This window comes from Hibiscus syriacus, unplaced genomic scaffold (assembly GCF_006381635.1).
Source record: "Hibiscus syriacus cultivar Baekdansim isolate YM2019G1 unplaced genomic scaffold, ASM638163v2 tig00110890_pilon, whole genome shotgun sequence".
Taxonomy (NCBI): Eukaryota; Viridiplantae; Streptophyta; class Magnoliopsida; order Malvales; family Malvaceae; genus Hibiscus; species Hibiscus syriacus.
The window spans coordinates 16,155,574-16,180,259 of NW_024062900.1; the positions used below are offsets into that span (position 1 = coordinate 16,155,574).

At 37.9% G+C, this 24,686-nt stretch overlaps 1 protein-coding gene across 2 annotated transcripts; it reads left to right on the plus strand.

Moving 5' to 3' along the window:
* The first annotated feature begins 5,949 nt into the window (after positions 1-5,949).
* On the plus strand, positions 5,950-7,647 carry LOC120144555 (F-box protein SKIP22-like). Of its 2 annotated transcripts, XM_039158597.1 has the most exons (2): positions 5,950-6,386; positions 6,417-7,647. In XM_039158597.1, exons 1-2 carry the CDS (start codon positions 6,024-6,026, stop codon positions 7,479-7,481), a joined length of 1,428 nt encoding a protein of 475 aa, XP_039014528.1. In that variant the 5' UTR covers positions 5,950-6,023; the 3' UTR covers positions 7,482-7,647. The 2 variants fall into 2 exon arrangements, with proteins under 2 accessions (XP_039014528.1, XP_039014527.1); XM_039158596.1 differs by having other exon boundaries at positions 5,951-7,644.
* Positions 7,648-24,686: the final 17,039 nt, after the last annotated feature.

Sequence of the window (24,686 nt, forward strand, 5' to 3'; positions counted from 1 at the left end):
ATCATAAATGCCCTGAATCTTTGTTTCTCCCTTATCAGTCCAAATCACTATGAATTCTTCAAGACACTAATGCCCAAAATACCTATGATTTCATGAATAATGGAATCACTCATGTCATATCTGAAAACATAAGTAACTCAGATATAAATGATTCTGAATATCTTTTTGATTCCATAGTGCCTCCGAAAAATGTCCGAATACTATATGATCCTGATAAATCACGTTCTAAATAACTAATGATCATGTTAGCTAATGAACTCTTTCGATAGTGACTCTAACTTCTGACATTCTATCGGCATACTAAAGATCTGTGTTTCCCTATCCGATAAGATTATTATGTACCTTTGAATAATATCTGGAACCTCTAGTATGTTCCTTGACCACACGGATGTTTTCTCTTATTTCAGTTCTGATATGTGCTCTGATTTCTGATATCTCTATTTACTGATTGAAATTATTTTTATATAGGGTACTCTAGGAATCTGGTATGACTGAAGACTCTGGTAGGTTCAGTCACTGCTGGTAATTTCTTGTATAGGTTCAACACCGACTGGTAATTCCTTATCTCTAACAGGTTCGGTCGTTGTTGGTAATTCCTTGTATAGGTTCAACATAGTCTGTTAATTCCTTATGGACCTAAGGCGACCCTTGGGTAGGCTCTACGGCCTCGAGAATATTTTTTGGGTAGGCTCTCAGACCCCAAGGTGCTCCCTTAGGTTATGCAGTTTTGGGGAACTGCATATGGCATTCGGTTGGAGAGATTAATATGGTTTTTTGAAAAATACGTTTTAAAATGCTACTGTTTTAAAAAAAAAGATCTATACATTTTCACTGGTTTTGGGGGAACACACTAGACACTCCATTCTGATCCTGAACCAGTCATCCAAAACATTTTCTCTGAACTAAAAGCTTATTGTCATTTACTATATGAGATGTCAGTGGGACCTCAGCTCAACATAAAAGTTTGTATATGTATGAAACAATAAGGAAACATATGATTATTTGCAATCTACATGTTATTCATCATCAACTGGTAGTTCTGTATTACTGAGCTTTCCAAAGCTCGCTCTATTACTCACCTTTTCATGTTAAAAGGATTGAACTAGTGCAACTATCGACATCCGTAAGGGAGTTCTTCCGGCATTGCTTGCGGAGTATGTTGCATGTGATTAGGGGGCATGTATGTTGTATTATGTTTTATATTCGAGTCTAAAATCTGTTTTATTTCTGAATGCTTATAAATTTTACTTTTTGTATTTATAAATTATTTTTATGATTTTACATGTTTTATCAAAAAAAATTATTTTTTCCTAGATTTGTTTATGGTGGGTCGCTCCGGTGGCTCTAATTTGACACCCCTGATAGGATCGGGATACCCATACCGGTCTGTGTGTGTTACTTTTAGTAGTATCAGAGCTTAGGTTGAGTCAAATTTTTCTTGATAGACCGGTTGGTCGGTAGTCAAAACATGTCTGGTCAGTACATGCCCCTAGACTACAACTGTACTTCTTTAAGCTGGAACACCAAAGTCGAGCTCTTCTCTATAATAAGCTAACATAAGTTTTATATCAGTTAGGGCTCAACCTATGCATAAAGGAATATCAATAACGATTGTTTAAATTTTGTAAAGTACCTCACGAGTAATGTGAGAGTTACTTATCCAAGAAATTCTGACCAGACTCTAGAAATGAAATTGTGAGATTTTATCGCTCTATGAACCTAACCTCTTAACCATTGATGAATTGATTCCACAAAGATGATTCCGTTCTGATTCTTTTATTGGAATGAGGGAGTGTTCTGATGAGAATGTATACTCAGCTAGTTAGGGATTAGAAGAGGACCATTACTTATGTAAAAGCTACTTGAAGATATGGAAGAACTGATGGAAACTTCATTTTTGCATTTATGTGACTTGAGTGAATTTCAAGGACGAAATTCTTTTAAGGAGTAGAGAATTGTCACACCCCAATTTAGGGGTCAAATTATAAGTTTTAGAAACTTATAGTCAGTTTTAGAAAGTTGCAGGAAATTCGGGGGACCCAGTCCTGAATTTGCCCATTTTTCTTTTATATTGAAACACTTAACCTCATCCGTATTCGAAATTAAGAACCCCAACCTATTTTCTTTTCTCTCCAACCAGAACCACCTCCGTTATCCTCCGGCTAACCGTTTCCAATCAGTAGTGGTGTACACCGCCGAAACCACTAAGCTCAGTAATGACCAGCGATCCAACCTCAACCCTTCGATCACTCAATCTGGTCGCCGTTAGGCACGAATTTGAGAAAAACCCATTGGTTCGCCCTCCTCATTTTGACGTCACCATCTGTCAGTGGGTGTCACCGCTGACACCAACTGACTTGTCATCACCGTCCGATCAAATCTCAGTAGACCACTATCGATGAACTATCACCATCTGTTGTGGAAAGCATTCAAAAACTCATCGGAAAAACCAAAGGTTTTCCTTGTGTTTCGAATCGATTTTCAGCCGCCTCTGTCGCCGGTTTCCTTCACCACCACCATAGCCAAACTCCCCTTTGTCGTGTGTATAAAACCCAGTCGACAGGTCACCATGTTATCTCTGTTTTCACCGATCGTCGAATGAGGTGAGATTTTAATTTATTTTCGGTGAGCTTTGGAATGTATTTGCTGTGTTATTGGGTTATTCATGATTAAATCGTGTATGTGGATGATAAGGGAAGAATCAGCCGCCCAGAACTGCCCTTGTCACCTTCGCACGTGCCGCTACGCGCTAATAGTGCACGTGGTACTCTCCAACAGGTCCAGGAAGATTTTGGAACCGGTCTAATCGGACCGGGTCTGGTTGACCCGACCAAATCAATCCGGACTGGGTCAACTTATCTGAGCCAACTCGTCCGAGTCAACCTTTTGGCTTTGATCGTTGACCTTGACCCAAAAAGTCAACTTTTTAGAAAATGTCTTATTCTATGTTTTTTGACGTCACGAGTCTGAATCCGAAGTTCATTTTTCCAAATTCGCACCTGGTAAGGCGTTTTCAGTGATTTATCTTCATATTCAAATTGGTTTCTCAATTATGTTCAGTTTCTCAATAAAGAATTATTGGACATTGAATTAAAGTTCGAGGGTGATCGAATGGAGTTTAAAAGCGTCGATCGATAAGGCACAAAAATCGGGTAATACATTACTACCTTTTTCATGCTTTATGGAACATGTTCGTATTGATTACTGCATGGATGAATATAATTGTTCCATTTTATGTATTTAACTATCATTGGACTCAGACGTAAATTGGATTAAAGATATAACATTATATAAGATTCTAACAACTCGAAAAAGAAATTGGTATACTGACTGGAAACAAATTTAAGTTCAATGATTTAATCAGTAAATCAATCAATCTCAGAACACAAAATCTAATTAATCTCGTTAAAGGTTAAATGTTGGAAATATTTGGATAATGAAACTACCAATAGCACTATAGGTAAAATTATGAAAATGCCCTTGTACTGAAAAATGACCAAGACTTCCCCTAGTGGTGAAAATAACCTAATGATCAATTGAACAAAGTACACAGAATTCTAAAGGAATTAGAATACTTTCAATACTAAGTTATCCAAAGTAATGCCGCTGACAAAATTGAATGAAATGACAGTAATACCCTTAAAGTGTATAAAGACTATGGATAAATATGATAATGGAGACGACTTAAGAACTTAAATTATGATCCACTTGAATTTGGGGATCATCGATTAAATTTTTTATTTAGTTGGAATGCCCCTGAAGTGTAATATGATTTGAAGCAAGTCCAAGCTCTGGAATAACTAAATGCCCTCAACTTTGAAATGAACAAATCAACCTCGTATACCAATATGACTATATTATATGACCAAGTTAAACGAAATAAAAGTACTGAATGTATTCGAATTTTGGAAACGACCGAATTACTCCGGAAACTTCGAAGTAATCGGGATAGACTTGACTATTAAATGGCCTAAGTACCCTCAATGACCTTGAATTAAGAGAATAACTTGGATAAGTCTGGAAACATCAATGGTTATATATATGTTGTACCGTCTATAAGGGTTTGAACCACGAATCAAGCACTTTGACATTTCTTAATAACGTTGCAATGCCGAATTGAAATACCTGTTAGTTTTCCTAAGATCCATTCAACAATGATTCTAAAGATGATCAATTCGACAAGAATTGTCTGCATTGAAAAGTGAATACTCTGGAAGTGTAACAATTTAACCAGTTGACATGTATCATTGATGGGACTTGTACAATTCGATTTAACTCAATATTTCGATAGATAGACACAAATCATAAATGCCTTGAATCTTCGTTTCTCCCTTATCAGTCCAAATCACTAAGAATTCTTCAAGAACCTAATGCCCAAAATGCCTCTGATTTCCTGAATAATGGAATTTCTCTTGTCATATATGAAAACACAAGTAACTCAGATGCAAAGGATTCAATAGTGCCTCCGAAAAATGTCCGAATACTATATAATCCTGATATATCACGTTCTGAATAATTGATGACCTCGTCAGCTAATGAACTCTTTCGATAGTGATTCTAACTTCCAGCGTTCTATCGGTATATTGAGGATCCGTGTTTTCATGCATGATAAGATTATCATGTACCTCCGAATAATTTCTAGAACCTCTAGTGTGTTCCCTGACCACACATATATTTTCTTTTATTTCTATTATGATCTCTGCTATGATTTATGATATCTTTGTTTATTGACTGAAATTATTTTTATACGGGGTACTTTGGGACTCTGGTATGAGTGAAGACTCTGTAAGGTTCATTCATTGATGGTAATTCATTGTATAGGTTCAACACTGAATGATAATTCCTTATCTCTAGCAGGTTCAGTCGTTGCTGGTAATTCCTTATATAGGTTCAGCCCCGACTGGTAATTCCTTATTGACCTAAGGTGACCCTTAGGTAGGCTCTGCGACCCCAAGAATCTTTCTTGGGTAGGCTCTCAGGCCCCAAGGATCTCCCTTAGGTTATGCAGTTATGTGGAGCTGTATATAACGTTCGGTTGGAGGGATTACTATGGTTTTTGAAAAATACGTTTTAAACTATTATTGTTTTAAAAAGATATGTACCTTTTTACTTGTTTTGGAGGAACACACTAGACACCTTATTCTGATCTCTTGAACCCAATCATCCGAAACATTTCCTCTGAACTGAAAACTTACTGTCATTTACTATATGAGATAACAGTGGGACCTCAGCTCAGCATAAAAAGTCTGTAGATTTCTGAAACAATAAGGAACATATTTTTATCTGTTATCTACATGTTCTTCAGTATCAACTGGTAGTTCTGTATTACTGAGCTTTCCAAAGCTCACTCTGTTACTCACATTTTCAGGTTAAAAGGATTGAACCAGTGCAACCATCGACATCAGTAAGGGAGTTCTTTCGACATTGCTTGCGGAGTATGATGCATGTGATTAGGGGGCATGTAGGTTGTATTATGTTTTATATTCGAGTCTGAAATTTGTTTTATTTATGAATACTTGTATTTATAAATTGTTTTTATGATTTTACATATTTTAGCAAAAATTTTAATTTTGCACGGATTTTTTTACGGTGGGTCGCTCCAGTGGCTCTAATGTGACACCTCGGATTAGATCAGGCCACCCGTATCGATCCGTGGCATTACAAGTTGAATAAAATTAATTAAATAATAATATCAATAATTATTTTAAAAATTTTAAAACAATGAAAAAATATTTTGTTGTGTTGTTAGGTTTTTAACAATGAATATTAAAATGAAACAAAAAGTAGTAAATGTTTGGAATAATTTTGAAACAAATAAAAGTTTAGACGCTAAAACAAAATAAAAATGATATTTTACATACTGAACGTGTAGTTTACCCAAAATCTAAACAACTTTGTATATAACAATGCGGTAGCTAGATGTCCCCTTTTCCTCTTTGTATCTCAATTGAATTGCTTAACAGCCAAGAAAATCATTTCCAACACTCAAAAAACGAAGAACTCAATTCGTCTTTGCGATCAAGATGAAGCTGAGACTGAGAGATTATGAATCCAAAGAAACCCAAAGAATTCAACTTCCATCGTCTTGTTCTTTCTTACAACTGCAGGAAACCCTCTTCGCTTCTCTCCCGTCGCCTCCGCCTCATCTTTCTCCATCTTCAATTTGTTTTTCGCTCAACGCCAAGGACCGGCTTCTTGCGCCGTCACCTCACACTTCCCTTCAATCCATCGGTGTTGCCTCCGGTGACCTTATCTATATCTCCTTCAATCCAAACGCTTTTTCTGCCGTTCCTTCCACTCAAGAACCTCAATCAGTAACCATAGCTCAAGATCCGAATCAGATGCCGGAATCTAGCAACAATCAAGAGACCCCAGTCCAAGAATTGAATCAATTTCAAGATCCCATTTCAACAGAGCCCGAAATTTCTCAAGAAACCCAAGGAACGGAACTTATGGACATCGATGATTTCGCCCTTGTTGCAAAGTTATCGGAGCCCTATTTCTTGAGGAAGGTTTTGGGTGAAGAGCTGGGTGATAATGGAAGCATTCACAAGTTGTTGGCGATTGCGGTCCATGCGGTTTTACTGGAATCGGGTTTTGTGGGGATTGATCCCGTTTCGGGGATGCAAAATGATCGGTTTCATTTGCCAGATGAGTTCGCTTCTCCTTTCTCACTTTGTTATTCTCTGCCTGACCTCTTGAGGGCTGATTATTACAAATCTTCCGGTTCTAATTTGACTGATTATGTTGTTTTGAAGTTTTTAACTTTAGGGCAATTCATTCAGGTCTATGGGTCTCTAGTTAAGGGGTCTATGTTGTATAAATTGTCTCTAGATGAACATAGGTTCGCCCCTACTTTGAATCTAGTGTGGGTAAATTGTGATAAGAATGATAAGAAAGATGGTTCTATTAGTTCATATCCTGAGAATGAAGTTTTTGAGTTTTGGAGGATTGTTAAGGATGGGCTTGCATTGCCATTGTTGATAGATCTTTGTTCCGAGACTGGTTTGGCTCTTCCAGCTTGTCTGATCCGTCTCCCGACTGAGTTGAAACTCAAGATTCTGGAGTCGTTGCCCGGTGCTGACATCGCAAGAATGGAATGTGTTTGCTCAGAGATGCGGTATCTGGCTTCGAACAATGATATGTGGAGGCAGAAATTTACAGAAGAGTTTGGAGATTCATCAGGAGCAGCAGGAATGGGGAACTGGAAAAAGATGTTCCATTCATGTTGGGAGAATAGGAAGAAACGGAGCCGGGAGATTACGAGGTGGCAAGGGTATCCTCGTGTTGATAGACCATTTTTCATCCCGACGTGGAGAGATCCCAACCCAATGTTTGCCCCACTTGGAGTTCCTCGTATAGTTGGCGGTGATTACGACTTAATGCCTGGTGTCATCATGCCCTATCCTCTTCCACTTCGATTTCGAGGGCGACAGAATGCTGGACTTCATTGTAATCTTGGAGGACAGAATGACGCTTAGTTGCTGGTGAGCTTCAGTAATTCCTTCTTTGAAAGTAAATAGAAAAAAGATGTTTTGTATATGTAATTGTATCATGAGAACAAATCTTGGTTTGGTAGAAGGGAAGAAACAAGATGAGAATATGCAGTTTGTTGAGTTTTGATGCTTGTAAGCACCATGACTGACTTTGTTTTATCATTGATGATATGTATGCTATTGTAAGTATTGTTATTTATTACTGCTGAAGAAGGAATAAACGAAAACCAAATCTTATGCACAAACAACACCTATCATCATAGAATGACAAATTGGACTTTCTTAATTCCCAAGGAAGGTCTAAAATATATAATTTTTTTATTAAGCTAAGGTGATTTTACAAAGTAGTATATGTTTTAAGTACTCTCAATCAACTATTTGACAATGATCGCTCAATCACTCTTATAGTTGTTGTTGTTGAAATCCGTGACCTCTAGAAATAATAACATTTTTTTAACCACTGAAGTAATTTGTTCGTGTGTTTAAAATGCTTACTTAAAGGCAATAAGAAACTCATCAACACATTTTTAACCTACAAAAGCACCCAACATGCAAAGCATATAAAAGATCATAACATTTTGAAACTTATCTAAACAAATGATATACTATCTAAAATCAGTATTTACTTACAAATCATTTATTTAACCTATAAAGATCTAGTATGCATCAAAATATGAACTTTTCATACATCTTAACACGTACCAAAGCTCATAATTCACTTAAAACCTATTAGTCAAGTATAATATCATGTCAACCATCAAGCAGACAAGCACCCACATATTAAGCAAACTCTTTTCATATGAAACTAACACATTGATCACATGATTCATACATTAGCATACACTAATATAGAATCCAACATAACACTTTTTTTAGAACAATTTCTAAAGGAGGGAAAAAGGGGAATTTTGCTCCTAATATGTATTAAACCTACAATTTAAGAATGAGGGGAGGTGTCAATTTAAAGCTTTTAAGTTTTAACTATATGTTTTAAAGATTGTTGACAACTTAACACATACTTATATACATAGCACCAAAGTTAATATTCAAAATAAATAGTACCCGTTGGATTAATTTAGATTTTAGCACCCGTTGGGTACTTGGGCTTAGATGGATAAACGAATCAACAACACCCTAGGTAACACAAATAAGGTTTATAGCCACATAATACCCATGTGTAACTCAATACTATACACATCTCTAACCTGTAACACAAGCACTAAAGGGATCTTATGACATGCCGAATATATCCGTAAGAGTACTAAGATAACCAAGACTTAAATTATAATATTTTCACATATAAAAAATCATTTAGATTTTTTTCGCACAACAAATTTAAGCTTATTAATATTAGTAAAATTGGCCAAAGGCCATAAAGTTTCCAAATGGTGCTTTAATGAAGCATGAACATAAAATCAAGCATTGAATTACACTCCAAAACAAAGATAAAAAAATATAAGTAAAACATCATGAATGGACGACCATAGTATACTGACCTAAAAACAACATCAACTATAGTAAATCGACAAACTCACTAAGAGATGTTTAACATATCAATTAAAATGATGTACTGCCGTTTCCATTTTAAAGTTAGCATATCAATTTTCATGTCAATCTCCGTATTCACAACATATCTAACACATTTAACAAGGTTATTGTTCCTTGGTCATGTTGTTTCAGCTGAGGGTATTTAAGTTACTCCGAATAAGATTAAGGCGATAGTCTTATGGAAGCCGCCTAAGAGTGTTACCAATATTCGCAGTTTTCTTGGGTTGGCTGGTTATTACCTTCGTTTCGTGGAAGGTTTTTTTGCTTATTGCAACTCATTTAACAAGGTTATTGTAAAAGAATGCTTAGTTATAGTGGACGTAAGAGAGGCAGAGTAGTTTTGAGAAGTTTAAGATGGTGTTGACAAAAGCTCCTGTTTTGGTGCAAATCGTGTTGAGAAAGGATTTTATGGTGTTCAATGATGCATATATTACATGTCTTAGGTACATGTTGATGCAAGACGTTAGGGTGGTTGCTTATATGTCAAGACAGTTAAAGTCACTTTGACGACGTTAACATGAAACTCGTCAAAAAATCCATCGTAATACGCTTCCACTTCTACTTTGAAATACTAATATGCGGAAGCAACCCTGAAGGACATTGATGCTTAGGTTTTACACCCTGACAAGCGAAGCAATATCCAATAAACTCAACAACCGCACGCTTCAATCCCAACCACCAATACAACTCTCGCAAATCCTTATTCATCTTCGTACTATCTGAATATTAGAATATTAGAATGTTAATAAGATTAGTTAGTATTTGTTATTCTGTTAGCACTTCAGTTAGTTGGTTAGCAGGTTGTTAAAGGGCTATATAAGCCTAGCAATGTAGTGGATTAAATCAAGCATTGTTTGTAATTCATTTTCACATTTTTTAGTAAAACACAATTTCTTGCCGCTCATCTCTTCTTCAAGCACACCTTGCCATTGATGGCCCCTTTCTCACATGATATCATTCGCTAAAAGATCCTGGCGTCGTTTACTCTTCCGCTGTTGCGCCGACGATTGAGTTCATTTTTCCTTAAGCTGTAGTTATTGTAGAGTTTATTTTGATGATCTTGATGCCGTGGTTTATGCCACGAGTATCATCCTCACCGTTGAGCTGTAACGACTTATTGTCATTCCGATTGTTGATGGATCGTTGCAGGGAAGGAGAAGCTACTATCAAGAGGTTAGAAGGGGTCGTAGCCCTTGCCCAAAAAGAGAAGAAAGCCAAAGTTCGATTAATAACTTCTCAGTTACACTTTCTCCAAAACAATCTGAACAAAGCTTTGATGATCGAGAAATTCTCAAACTTCCCTGCCTGAGATGACTCTGTACCAGTAATGGTGATTGAGAAAGAACCTGCTCTGCTAGGAGAAGAGGAGGCAAAGGACAAAACTCAGGATTCAAAATCAAAGAAAACTTCATCATTTTTTGCGGTCGTGGAAGCCGATAAACTTTTCTTGAAATTGAGGCAAACCATACACGTAAAGCTCAAAACCCAAGAAGAAGAAGCGGTATACCGTCTGGTTTCTGCCCAACCGGATGTTACTGATTGGAAATTCTTTTTGGGAACGTTGTTGGGTGGTATGGGTCAAACCAAGAAAGCGTACAAGCTGTTCAACAAAATTCTTCAGTCAGATCCAAATACATATTTGTCTAGAAAACCTGGTGTGAAGGCCCTGGCGACGACTATATCCCTTGCTTTAACAGAAAATAATCCTGAGACTGATTTCGGGACACTGAAAAAGGGTACACAAATATTCATTACTAGCTTTATATGCTAGCACACCAATTTGATCCACTCCCACCACCTATGGGAGCTGGTGCTTCAACCCATTTCTTGAAGTGTAGAAAGTATAGTGCAGAAACCATTAAGTGTGGAATGACTGCTATTTTTTCCCCACCATTTATTGACACCATAAGTTCTATGTTACTTTTCTTTCTGCTCAAAGTTTCCGTTACTTATGAGACTTTGTTCGACTATGCTTTGGCGATGGATCGTTACTAGGGATTGGCTTTGTTTCATCTACTACTTATAATATGGCGTGTTGCATGGTGTTGCATTGCTGGTTATTTTGGATTTTGCATCTTCATGATTTGTTGCTTTTATCTTAAAGTGTCATTGGAACTTGAAAGCTTCACACCCAAGCGTCCATGGGAGAAAAAAATGTCAAGGAACCTTGTATAAGAGGATGAAGAAGAAAGAAATGAAGGTGAATAAGAAGAACGAAAGAAAGCATCACACTTCTGATTCAAGTCGAACGGAAGGAAGCATCGGCACTTCCGATTCAAGTCGAATGGAAGTAAGCATCAACACTTCCAATTCAAGTCGAACGGAAGAAGGCATCGGCACTTCCGATTCATGTAGAACGGAAGGAAGCATCGGCACTTCCGATTCAAGTCGAACGGAAGGAAGCATCGACACTTCTGATTCAAGTTGAACGGAAGGATGTATCACACTTTCGTTTCAACTGTTTGTCTTTTTATCAAGAAGGTTGAAGAAGTCGGGTGAATATTAGAATATTAATAAGATTAGTTAGTATTAGTTATTCTGTTAGCACTTCAGTTAATTGGTTAGCTGGTTGTTAGAGGGCTATATAAGCCTAGCAATGTAGTGGATTAAATCAAGCATTGTTTGTAATTCATTTTCACATTTTCTAGTAAAACACAATTTCTTGCTGCTCATCTTTTCTTCACGCACACCTTGCCATTGATGGGCCCTTTCTCATACTGGACGCATCACAAATGGCCCACTATGTGCCTCCGAAAGAATTTCACGCCTCAAACTCGAATTCACATGCACACATAACCTACCTCGGAAACACAATACACCCTCATAATTCAACAAGAAATCACCACCTTAACCATCTCTCGCGAGCTGCAACTTATCTTCCAACTTCCTATCAATGGATTGCAAATCACAAATACTTTGCGACCACATAGACTTAATTTACAATTCAACAACTAACACTCCATCCTTGGACAAGCTCAAACTCGCAAACAAATCTCGCAACTCACCCATCGAGATATGACTCAAAGCATCAACAACCACATTTTCCATTCCCGGATGATACTCATTCAAACAATTATAATCCTTTAATAGCTTAACCGAACACCTTTACCTCAAATTAAACTCCTTCTGAATAAGGATATCTCTTCCCACGTGATCTTTCCCACGCAAAATATGAGAATTAATACTACCATGCAAAGTACTCCCTTGGCTGCATCGTGTATGGATCTGGACGTTCCCAATTTGACTCCTAAAGTGTTGAATCAAAATAGAGTAAAAACTCTAATTGATCGAGAAGAAGAAAAAACTCTTTAGAATAATCTCACAAAATTGCAAAAGGGAAGAACTCTTAAGAAAGCTTTCAAATGCTTATAATTAAGCTTTGATTGTTGGATGATAAAACTCAAATAAAAGTAGGGTATTTATAGGTTACAAGAAACAATCTAAACCACTCATTAAAATAAGCACTAAATAATCTAAACCATTGAAATTAAAACATGAGAAAAATACTTAATTTTCACCTAACTAAATTGATGTAAGCAATGACATCAAAACTAAATTGATGTAAGTAATGACATCAAATTAATTTAGGTGTGAACTTATTTAGGCTAATATTGAATTTTCAACACTCCCCCTCAATGTTAGCCTCCATTCTTTGAATCACGCCATGCTGCAGACGGAAATGTTCAAACTTTCCAACACTCAAGCTTTTTGTAAACAAGTCAGCAATTTGCTCATCTGTCTTGATTTGCCTCATCTCAATCTCTTATTGCAAAACTTTTTCCCTAACAAAGTGGTAATGTACTTCCACATGTTTAGTTCTTGCATGAAAGACAGGATTCTCTGCCAACCGAATTGCCGATTGGTTGTCACAATACAACGAAATTGCATAATCTACTGGTTGATGTAGATTATTCATCAACTGTATCAACCATGTACTCTCTTGAGCTGTCATTGTTGCTGCTCGATACTCAGCTTCAGTGGTTGACAATGATACCATTGGTTGTCTTTTGCTACACCAAGAAATTGTTCCGGAGCCAAGCTTAAACACATATCCAGTTGTTGATCTCCTGGTGTCATGATCTCCTGCATAATCAGCATCACAATAACCAACTAACTTGCAGTCTTCACCTTTCTTGTACAAAAGACCATAGTCAATTGTATTCTTCACATATCTCAGTATTCGTCGAACTGCTTCCAAATGAGGTTTCTTTGGATTTTGCATATACCGAATCATCACACCAACTGCATAAGAAATGTCAGGTCGGGTCAAGGTTAAGTAGATCAGACTACCTACCAATTGTCGATACATTGTTGCATCTTCCAAATCTTTTCCTTCATTTTCACACATTTTGATATTTGGTTTCATTGGCGTTGAAGTTGACTTGCATTCGAGCATTCCAAACCTCTTCAACAAATCTTTAGCATATTTCTGTTAACATAGAAATATTCCTTCATGTGTGCGATCAACCTCTAGACCAAGGAAGTGCTTAAGTTGTCCAAGTTCCTTCATCTGGAAACAAACTGATAAATTCTCCTTCGTCTGAAGAATTTATGCCTCATCATCACCGGTTATGAATAAGTCATCCACGTACACTAGCACGATAGCTAGCTTACCTTCATTGGCTTTGACAAACAAGCTAGAATCTGTAGGTGTTACTGAATAACCACTTTTCGCTAGAAATTCAGCAATCTTACCATACCACGCCCTAGGTGCTTGTTTCAATCCGTAGAGTGCTTTTCGCAGCTTACACACATATTCAGGATGATCTTGACTCTGAAAACCCATTGGTTGGGTCATGTAGATCTCTCGATCTAGTTCTCCATGAATAAAAGCATTATTCATATCCATTTGCCACAAGTTCCAGTCTTTGTTGGCTACAAGTGCAAGTAAGACTCGTACGGTTGTAAGTTTCACCACTGGACTAAATGTTTCATCATAGTCTAGTCCATACTGTTGAGAGAAACCACGAGCTATCAATCACGCTTTGTACCTCTCGATTGACCCATCTGAACGGCACTTTATCTTGTAAACCCATTTGCAAGATATGGGTTTCACATCTTTTATCTTTGGTACAATATCCCAAGTTTGATTTTGTTGAAGTGCGTCGATCTCTTCTTTCATAACTGTCATCCACTCAGAACTCTTCGATGCTTCTTCGAACGTCTCAGGCTCCGTTGCTTCTTCAATTATGGCTGCATTGACATATTTGGGATTTGGCCTTCGTATTCTTGTTGACCTTCGGAGTTGAGATTGTGAAATTGATTCTTCTGTTTCACTAGGCCCACCTTCTTCGTTTGGTTGTTGATACACGCCAGTTTGTCAAGGATTCTGAGTCACTCTTTGTTCGACATCATCGCCATTTGGATCTTCTGATTCATCTGAACTTGTTTGGAGTTGAACATCATGCTCCCCCATCTTTTGTTGTAGCTTGTCTCCAAATTCTCTCGAATCTGTCAACACCTCATTCTCTGAGGACCACCAAGAAGATGCTTCATCAAATACCACATTTCGTGATGTGTAGCATCTTCCACTAATTGGATCACAACATTTCCACCCCTTTCTTTGGCTGTCATATCCCACAAAGATACATCTAACAGCTTTCTTGTCAAATTTGCTCCGTAAATGATCAGGAACAAACACATAACATACACAACCAAATACTTGAAAGTAGCTAACTGTAGGTTTTATGTTCCATAGTTTCTCAAAGGGTGAAACAAATCCTAACCTTGGTTGAGGAAGTCTGTTGATCACAAAGGCTGCAGTCCTCATTGCTTTAGCTCAAAACCTTCCAGGTACATTCTTTGCATGTAGCCTACTTCGACAAATTTCTGCAAGATGCCGATTTTTTCTTTCCGCTACAGCATTCTGTTGTGGCGTGTTGGCACAAGTGTACTGATGACGTATTCGGCATTACCTTAGGTATTGAGAGAACTCGTTTGATCTATATTCTCCTCCGTTGTCTGTGCGCAAGCAACATATATTCTTTCCCACTTCTCCTTCAGCTGAGTATATGAACTCTTTAAACTTTGAGAAAGTGTCAGATTTTTCTTTCATAAAGAAAACCCATACATACCTAGAGAAGTCATCAATGAATGTTACCATGTACCGCATACCGCTAATTGATTGTTGCTTAACCGGTCCGAACACATCAGAGTTAACCAACTCCAACGGTTCTTTTGCTTTAAACTTCGACTCGTCATATGGTAATTGGTGTGCTTTACCATACTGGCATCCCGCACAGACCGTGTCTGTTCTCACGTCTAGTTGAGGAAGCCCCTTAAGCATTGACTTTTTCACCATCACACTTAGCTTGGAATAGCTAACGTGACCTAACCGCATGTGCCATAGTTCTGATGTCTCATTTTTCCTTGTCCTGTCTATATATGCAGACTCTGCTGACATCACGTAAATTGATTCCAAACGTCGTCCCTCCATTGTTGGTGTTTCTGAGATTTTGACGTCACGATAAACCTTCACGTCTTGGGGACCAAATAAGACATAATGACCTGATGATGTTAGTTGAGCCACAGATAGCAAATTTTTCTTCATTCCTGGGAAATGGTAAACATCTTGGAGTTGCACCTGGTTAGTATTATATCGAGGCGTAACTATTGTCTTACCGATGTGAGTTATCGGTAACCTTGAGTTGTCAGCTGTCACCACCACACGACCTCCATTATACTCAGACATGTTTTGTAACTTCTGTTTGTCACCCGTCATATGATTTGAGCAGCTAGAATCTACGATCCAATCATTCTTGTAGTCAATCCGTTCAGGTGTTATTACCGTGAGATCTAATTCTTCTTCCTCCGTAGCAAATAACGCTTCAGCATCCCAACCATCTTCACTATTCTCCTTCGAACAAGAAGTAGCAATATTACTTTCAACAGGCTTTTTTTTGGTCCAACAGTCTTTTGCCATGTGACCCATCTTCCCGCAGTTATAACACTTGCCATTGAACTTTCTACTATTACCGCGATTCTTGGATGCTCCCCCTGAATGAGGGCCTCCCTTTCCTTGATAATTTTTCACCTTGTCACCATCCTTTTTAGATCCACTGCCAGTATACCGCTGAAAAGTGCCTCTTCTTTTGCTGGTGTAGAGCGCTTCCTCTTCACCCTTCAGCGAGACTTCTCCCATTTGCTTGGCCATGGCTTCTTGACCTGCAAGCAAATTTTTGAACTCAACAAGCGATGGCTGTGTCGGCCATCCCTGTACAGCGGTAACAAACCCTCGATATTCGGGTCTCAAATAATGGACAATTATTCTTTTTATCCTGGCTTCCTCAATAGCAGTTGTCGGATCTAATTATGAAATTTCGCGACATATTGACTTCACCTTGTGAAAGTATTGGGCAACCGTCATGTCGCGTTGCGCCATTGATAGAAGTTCATTCTCGAGAAGTTGCAATTTTGTATCGTTCCTCTTCGAAAAGAGTGTAACAAAAGTGTCCCATGCTTCCTTTGGTGTTTTAGCATCCTGAATGTGCTCCAACATTTCTTCTTCAATTGTGGTCTTTAAAGCAAACATTGCTTTGCCTGCTTTAATTTTCCACTTTCGCAAGATTCCATTGGCATCTTCTGTCGCCGGTTGTGTAACTTCACCATCACCGACAACCTCCCAAAGGTCTTGACCTTGTAAGTATGACTCCATACATGTTGCCCACGTGTTGTAGTTTTTGTTGTTGAGCTTCTTGATCCCTCCAACTACTTGAAGATCACCCATCTTAACGGCAAGACTTTGACTACACCTAACAAGCTTGAGTAACAAACGTGCAAAGTACTAAATTACTCTAAACACAAATAAGCTCCACAAGGTTTGTAATAACCCCGACAATAACTCAAGAAATATTTTCTGATGTGGAAGATCAGTTAAAAACTACAACCACAGAGCATACTCAGAATTTTAAGAGACCTTAAAAACGTGGCTCGGATACCAATTGTTGAATTAAAATAGAGTAAAAACTCTAATTGATCGAGAAGAAGAAAAAACTCTTTAGAATAATCTCACAAAATTACAAAAGGGAAGAACTCTTAAGAAAGCTTTCAAATGCTTATAATTAAGCTTTGATTGTTGGATGATAAAACTCAAATACAAGTAGGGTATTTATAGGTTACAAGAAACAATCTAAACCACTCATTAAAATAAGCACTAAATAATCTAAACCATTGAAATTAAAACATGAGAAAAATATTTAATTTTCACATAACTAAATTGATGTAAGCAATGACATTAAAACTAAATTGATGTAAGCAATGACATCAAATTAATTTAGGTGTGAACTTATTTAGGCTAATATTGAATTTTCAACATAAAGTTATTCGAGTAGTAAATTTAAATGGTTCCAATTTTTTTTTTGTAATTCTAACCCCACATGAAAACTCTGTGGTTGCAGGTGATCGTTTAATCTCTACAACACTCGATTCCAAGTCCCATCAAGCAATCATTTTTCAACCGATCCCCTCCCCATCAAACGGGGGCTCTTTAAATACTCTTCTTGTTTCTACCAGCCTGTGTACTCCCCCGACTAGAGGTAGGGCCACACCTTATGTGATCCGCAATAAGGGGATAAAACTCAAAGGAAGCTCCCCAAACAGACCTTCCATCCAGGAAGCTATGACGAATGTAATTAATAACATCCAAGCTCAGGTTAATGTCCAATCTATTGGAGCGGAACAACCAAATGAAAAGACTAGAACTAACCAATAAAGTATTCTCCCCCTTTCTGTTCATTACTATTATTATCAATTTTACTTTCTTTATTTGGAATTGTCAAGGTAGCGGTGGGTACAAATTCCCAAGAATCTTTATGGATTATAATCGAGAGCATAGGCCAAACATGATGGCTCTTTTGGAACCTAGAATTAGTGGCAACAAAGCGGATAGAGTCATTGTGAAACTCAGCTTTGATTACTTGTTTAGAGTTGAGGGTATCGACTTCTCTGGGGGTATATGGTTGCTTTGGAGTTCTCCTCTCAAAGTCGAGATCATTGCAACTCATCCCCAGTTTATGCATACAAGGGTCACAGGTACAAATCTTCCCTTACCCATTATGATAACTTCGGTTTATGGTAGTCCTGACAGTTACAAATGAAACTCTTTGAAAGGACCTTTAAGACATTCATGACGAGCAGTACTTCTTGGATCCTTGGAGGTGATTTCAAAGCCATCCTTAATGGTTCTGATAAAATGGGTGGTATAAAAAGAGTGGCGAGGTGCAATTTGTTCCAAGACTTCCAAAGAAATTGCAATCTATTCGATTTGGGTTTTAAAGGATCTCCCTTCACTTGGAAGCAAGGCGGAACCTTTGAAAGACTTGACAGGATACTGACCAATGCTCACTGGAATATAATTGCTCCTGAGGTGACTGTATCATCTTTCGTGCCTTAAGTCCGACCATAAAAATTTCTTCTTTGAGTCTCCCCTTTACTGAACAATTTTTGAAATGGACCAGTTCGCTTCTTCACTTGTTGGAATAATCTTCTGCTTTTCCATTCTTTTATCCAAGAAAGCTGGCAAATTGAAGGGTCAATGATGCAAACTCTTTCGACGCTTATCAGGCTCTAAGGATTTGGAACAAGAATGTTTTTGGAAACATTAACCAGGGGAAGGAAAAGAAGAAGCTGAAGAACTAACTTTGTAGGGTGCAAGCTGCCATGGATCACCGAGCAATGATAGCCTTGACGCAGTGGATATGGAAATCCGTACTAAATTGGAGAATGTTCTTGAAAACGAAGAGCTCCTTTGGAAGGAGAAATCTAGAAGCACTTGGTTGTCTTAGGGTGACCGCGTCGTAATCCGTAGAAAGAAGAATCGTATCCATGTCTTACGCATTAGCAATGCAGATTGGTGCTATGATGAAGAAGTTCTCAGAGGGGAAGCTTCTAAGTTCTTTGTAAGGCTCTATCGGGAAAAAGGCTAGAGCTCGAATCGGTTTCCAATTAAAAACACTTTTCTCATCTTTCGTCTTCGAATTTCCAACTTCTTAATGGGGAAGTGTCAAAAGAGGAAATTAAACGAGTCCTGTTTGACATGAATCCAACGAAGTCCCCTGGTATAGATGGATTGCATGCTTTGTTTTTTCAAAACCAATGGAACACTATTTACTAGAGCCCTTTAGAACATGATATCAACAAAACCATCCTGATGCTCATTCCTAAAGTGGATAGTCCCGAGTCTTTTTCTGATCTTCGGTCAATTAGTTTATGAACAGTTCTCTACAAGCTGCTTATGATAATCGTTGCCAACAGATTCAAGCTGACCTTCCCTAAGATTATTTCGCCTAATCAAGTTAGCTTTATCGCTGGCCAAAGCATCACTGATAATATCCTCATTGCTCAGGAGGTGATTCACTCTATGAGAAAGAAGAAAAATTAAATGGATGGCTCTGAAGAAGGTCAATCTCGAGAAGGCTTATGACCGAGTTAGTTGGGTTTTTTTGTCTGATTCTTTGATAGATATGGGACGCCCGGATAATTTACATCGCATCATTATGGAGTCGGTTACTCCTTCCTCTTTTCAGATTCTTTGGAATGGGTCTTTCTCAGATGAATCTAAACCTTCTAGAGGTATTAGGCAAGGATGCCCCCTCTCCCCTTATCTGTTCATCCTTTGCATGGAGAGATTGGGATAGAGTATTCATTATGCTCTTGATATGGATCTCTAGGAACCGATGATCCTCTCGTAGGGGGCTACCCTTACTCATTTGTTCTTCGCGGACGACTAAATCATTTTGAGCAAGGAAACTGAAAACCAGTATAATCTTGTTGGTGCTATCCTCGACTTGTTACGGAAGACGACTATCGAATAGAGCAAAATCATAATTGATAATTTGAGAAAATAAAAATGAAGATAAAAGAGACACAAAATTTACGTGGAAAACCCCTAAATAATATAGGGTAAAAACCACGGGCAACGGTAGAAGAATTTCACTACGAGAAAATAGGAATTACAACTTCTCTCGATCTACCAAGGAGAAAACAATAATAATTCTCTCTTGATAAAAAGGAGAAAACAACTCTAAAAAAACTCTCTAGTATTGGAAGAAAGCTAGAATGTTTTGGGATGGTTTTGAAGCTAAATGAGCTAGGGTATTTATAATTGAAGCTTAAGGACTAATTTGTAAATACTCTAAATTTTAGTGACTACAGTTTGTAATTTTCCCATATAAAAAATCAACAAATTCTACACCTAATTTTCGGTGCCTATATTTGTTGACAAAATTCAATATTTTTTTTCTTTCTTCAAACCATACACTTTCGGTGCATTGATTTTTAACAATCTCCCACTTGAAGATTTGATTGGAACAATCATTTCTTCACACCATTCTTTCTACCATGTACCATCATGTTGCTTACATCTCTGACAGGCCACACGAGGATCGACACCAAGTAAATTTATCAGTATTGATCGCATTCGTCATGAAATCTGCTATGTTGTCTTTGGTATTAATCTTCTGCATATCTACCGTCCCTTCTTCCACCTTTTAACGAATGAAATGGTACTGAACTCGTATGTGCTTTGTCCTTGAATGAAATGCTGGATTCCTTGCTAGATGTAAGGCGCTTTGACTATCACAAAACATATAGACATACTCTTGATTGTGCCCAATCCTCTAATAGCATCTTCAACCAAATTGCTTCTTTACTAGCTTGTGTAGTTGCTACATTTTCTGCCTCTGCTGTGGATGTAGCCACAACTGACTACAATTTTGAAACCCAACTTATAGCTCCACCAACAACTTTGAACACATATCCTGTAGTAGATTTGCTTTTATCCAAATCCCATGCATAGTCAGAATCAACATACCCATTGATAAGTAAGTTTGATCCTCCGTAACATAATGCAACATTTGAGGTCCCTTTGATGTATCTCAAAACCCTCTTTACTGTATTCCAATGCTCTTTACCTGGATTTGTCATGTACCGACTAACCACTCCCACTCCTTGTGCAATGTCTGGTCTTGTGCATATCATAGCGGACATTAAACTTCCCACTGCCGATGCATACGGTACTCGAGACATCTCCATCCTCTCTTCTTCACTTCTAGAACTCATACTGGAGGATAATTTGAAGTTAATAGGAAGAGGGGTAGAAATTGGCTTACAATCTTGCATGTTGAATCATGACAAGATCTTCTTTAAGTAATTCTTTTGTGAAAGCCAAATCTTCCTATTACTTCTGTCTCGGTGAATTTGCATCCCTAGAATCTTGTTTGCTGATCCCAAGTCCTTCATTTCAAATTCCCTAGCTAGTTGTGCCTTCAATTATTCAATATGATCTTTGTTGGGTCCTGCAACCAACATGCCATCCACATACAACAGTAATATAACAAAATCGTTATCACCAGACCTCTTGAAATAAGCACAAGGGTATGTATTAAGTCTGTTGTATCCAAGGCACAAAATGAAGGAATCAAATCTCTTATACCAACACCTCGGCGTATGCTTTAGACCGTACAGAGATTTGTTCAACCTGCAAACCAAGTTCTTCTTTTCTTCTTCTTCAAAACCTTCAGGCTGGAGCATGTAAATCCCTTCTTCAAGATTTCCATGAAGAAAAGCTGTTTTAACATCTAGCGCTCTAGATGTAAGTTCAATGTAGCATACATTGCCAAAACTACTCGAACTATTGTTAGTCGAACCACAGGAGAAAATATTTCATTGAAATCAATAACTTCTTTTTAAGCATATCCTTTGACCACCAGTCTTGCACGATACCTCTCAACTTGATCATCACCATTTTGCTTGATTTTGAAGACTCATTTGTTACCAATTGGCTTCTTTCCTTGTGGTAGTGGCACAAGGTCCCATGTATTATTTTTATGAAGGGTTTCAATTTCTTCTTGCATCGCCATCATCCATAGTGAAGCATCTGAGCTGTTTATTGCCTCCTGGTATGTTGATGGCTCATCGTCCTCTGTTAAAAGGCAGTATGCAATATTACCTTCTATAACATAATTCTGAGTGCCAATTGGACGTCTTCTCACACGATATGATTGATGAGTTGTTGGAGCTTCAGAACTCTCTGGTTCTTGTTCAAACTCCTTTTCCACATGTATCTGTGTAGTCTCTGACTTTTCAACACCACCATCTTCTTCTTTTCTTTGTAGCTTATCTTCTACAAAGATAACATCCCTACTGATGATCACTTTGCAGGCAGTAGGATCCCACAAGCGATACCCCTTTACACCATCAGCATACCCCAAGAATTTGCATTTCCTGGATTTTGGATCCAACTTTGAAATTTCTTGGGAGTTGTACATCAAGTATACAACACTTCCAAATACATGGAGGTTTGAATAATCAGCTGGTTTACCAATCCACATCTCTATTGGTGTCTTCAGCTCTATTGCAGTTGATGGAGCTCGATTCACCAAATAACAGGCGGTATTCACTGCTTCTGCCCAAAATGATTTTTCTAGGTCTGTATCCCTCAACATTGCTCTTGTTCTTTCTAACAAGGTTCTGTTCATCCGCTCTGCCATTCCATTTTGTTGAGGAGTGTTCGCCACTTTGAACTGTCTTTTGATGCCTTCTTTCCTGCAAAAGTCATCAAATTCTTCGCTTGTGTATTCTCCTCCATTATCTGTTCTGAAACACTTGATCTTATTTCCAGAATCAAGTTTCACCCGCGCTTTGAAGATTTTGAAAGTTGAAAACACATTTGAATTCTTCTTAATAGGGTACACCCAACATCTCCTGGAGTAGTCATCAATAAATGAGAAAAAATATTTTTCTCCACCTAGGGATGTAACTGGTGCTTGCCATACGTCAGAATGAACCAATTCTAGAACACTTTTGCCTCTAGAATTTGATGTGTTGAATTTCAACCGGTGCTGCTTACTTGTTATGCAATGCTCACACAAAGTAAGTGATACCTTTGTTAAGCCTGGATGTAGGTTTTTCTCCACAAGGACTTTCATTCCTTGTTCTGACATGTGTCCAAGTTTCTGATGCCATAGCATTGCAGAATCTGAACTACATGAGGCAACAGAGGCTTCTGCTTCTAACAAAGTTTCTCCCTTCAATATGTACAAGTTTGCAGCTATCTTTTCCCTTTTCAGCACCACAAGCGCTCCACGGAACACCTTCATGATTCCTTTCCGTGTTTCAATCTTTCTTGCATTATTGTCAAACAATTTGTAGGATAATAAATTTTTTCTTCAGGCCTTTCACGTGCCGCACATCTCGAACAACTTTAATTGTTCCATCATACATCTTCAATTTGATGGTTCCCACTTCAACGATCTCTAAGGCATGATTATTGCAACTATACACAGATCCTCCTGAGACAAGTTCATAATGATGGAACCATTCTCTTCTTGAGGTCATGTGATATGTTTCTCCCGAATCAATGAGCCATATATCTGCATATCTATTTCTACCTTCCACGATGGTTGATGCTTCACAGCATAGAGCATCTCCATCATCTGAAGTATTTGCGGTATTGCCTTGTGGATTGGAGTTTTGATTTAGACTCCAACAATCATTTTTCAAGTGACCCTTCTTTCCACAGTTGTAACACTTTAAATTCTTCTTGCTCCTCGACTTCGATCTACCATGTTTGTGATTGCTGATTTGGCCACGCTCTGTTGATCACCCTCTCATCGTTGTCAACGCTTCTACTTGTTGCAGATTTACTTGTCTGTCTTTCTTATTCTTACGCCGATTTGTTCTTGTAGAACAACAGCTGTAACATCATCGAAGACTAGACTGATGACATTATTGTTTGTCAAGTTGATGATGAGTTGATCATATGAATCTGGTAGACTTTGAAGTAGAAGTTCAGCACGTTCTTATTCTCCTATTGTACATCTTAGGGATGTAAGCTGAGAAAATAAAGTGTTCAGCGTGTTTAAGTTCTCCGTCACTGAAGTAGATTCTGGCATCCAGAGAGTATACAATTTTCTCTTAAGGAAAATTTTATTGTGCAACGATATGGCCTCGTACAATTTGGTGAGATGATCCCATATCTCCTTAGCTGTCTTCTTCTCCTCGATGCTTAACAATACTTCATCTGCTAATTCTAGATGAAAGTTTGTCATAGCATTCTCGTCCATTTCGATCCATTTGTTGTCATCTGTGAAATCCACCGGCCTTTCGCTGATAGCTGCTAGACAACCGTCTTTCCTCAGGATGGCAATTTCCACAATGAGAAATTTCTCACATTGAACTTTTCAATATCAAATTTCGTTGCCATAGCTTCTAGATAGCTCCCATTATTTCACTATTGTGAATAGTTCTCTAGAACCTTCAAAGAATGGGTAATACCTTCTTACTTTCTTATGTTGGAGGATCCACCTTTTGGTGGCAACCACAAAGACAATAAGCAAATATTACACACTCAAATCTGGCTCGGATACCAATTGTTGCGGAAGACGGCTATCGAATAGAGCAAAATCACAACTGATAATTTGAGAAAATAAAAATGAAGATAAAAGAGACACAAAATTTACGTAGAAAACCCCTAAATAATATAGGGTAAAAACCACGGGCAACGGTAGAAGAATTTCACTACGAGAAAATAGGAATTACAACTTATCTCGATCTACCAAGGAGAAAACAATGATAATTCTCTCTTGATAAAAAGGAGAAAACAACTCTAAAAAAACTCTCTAAATTCTCTAGTATTGGAAGAAA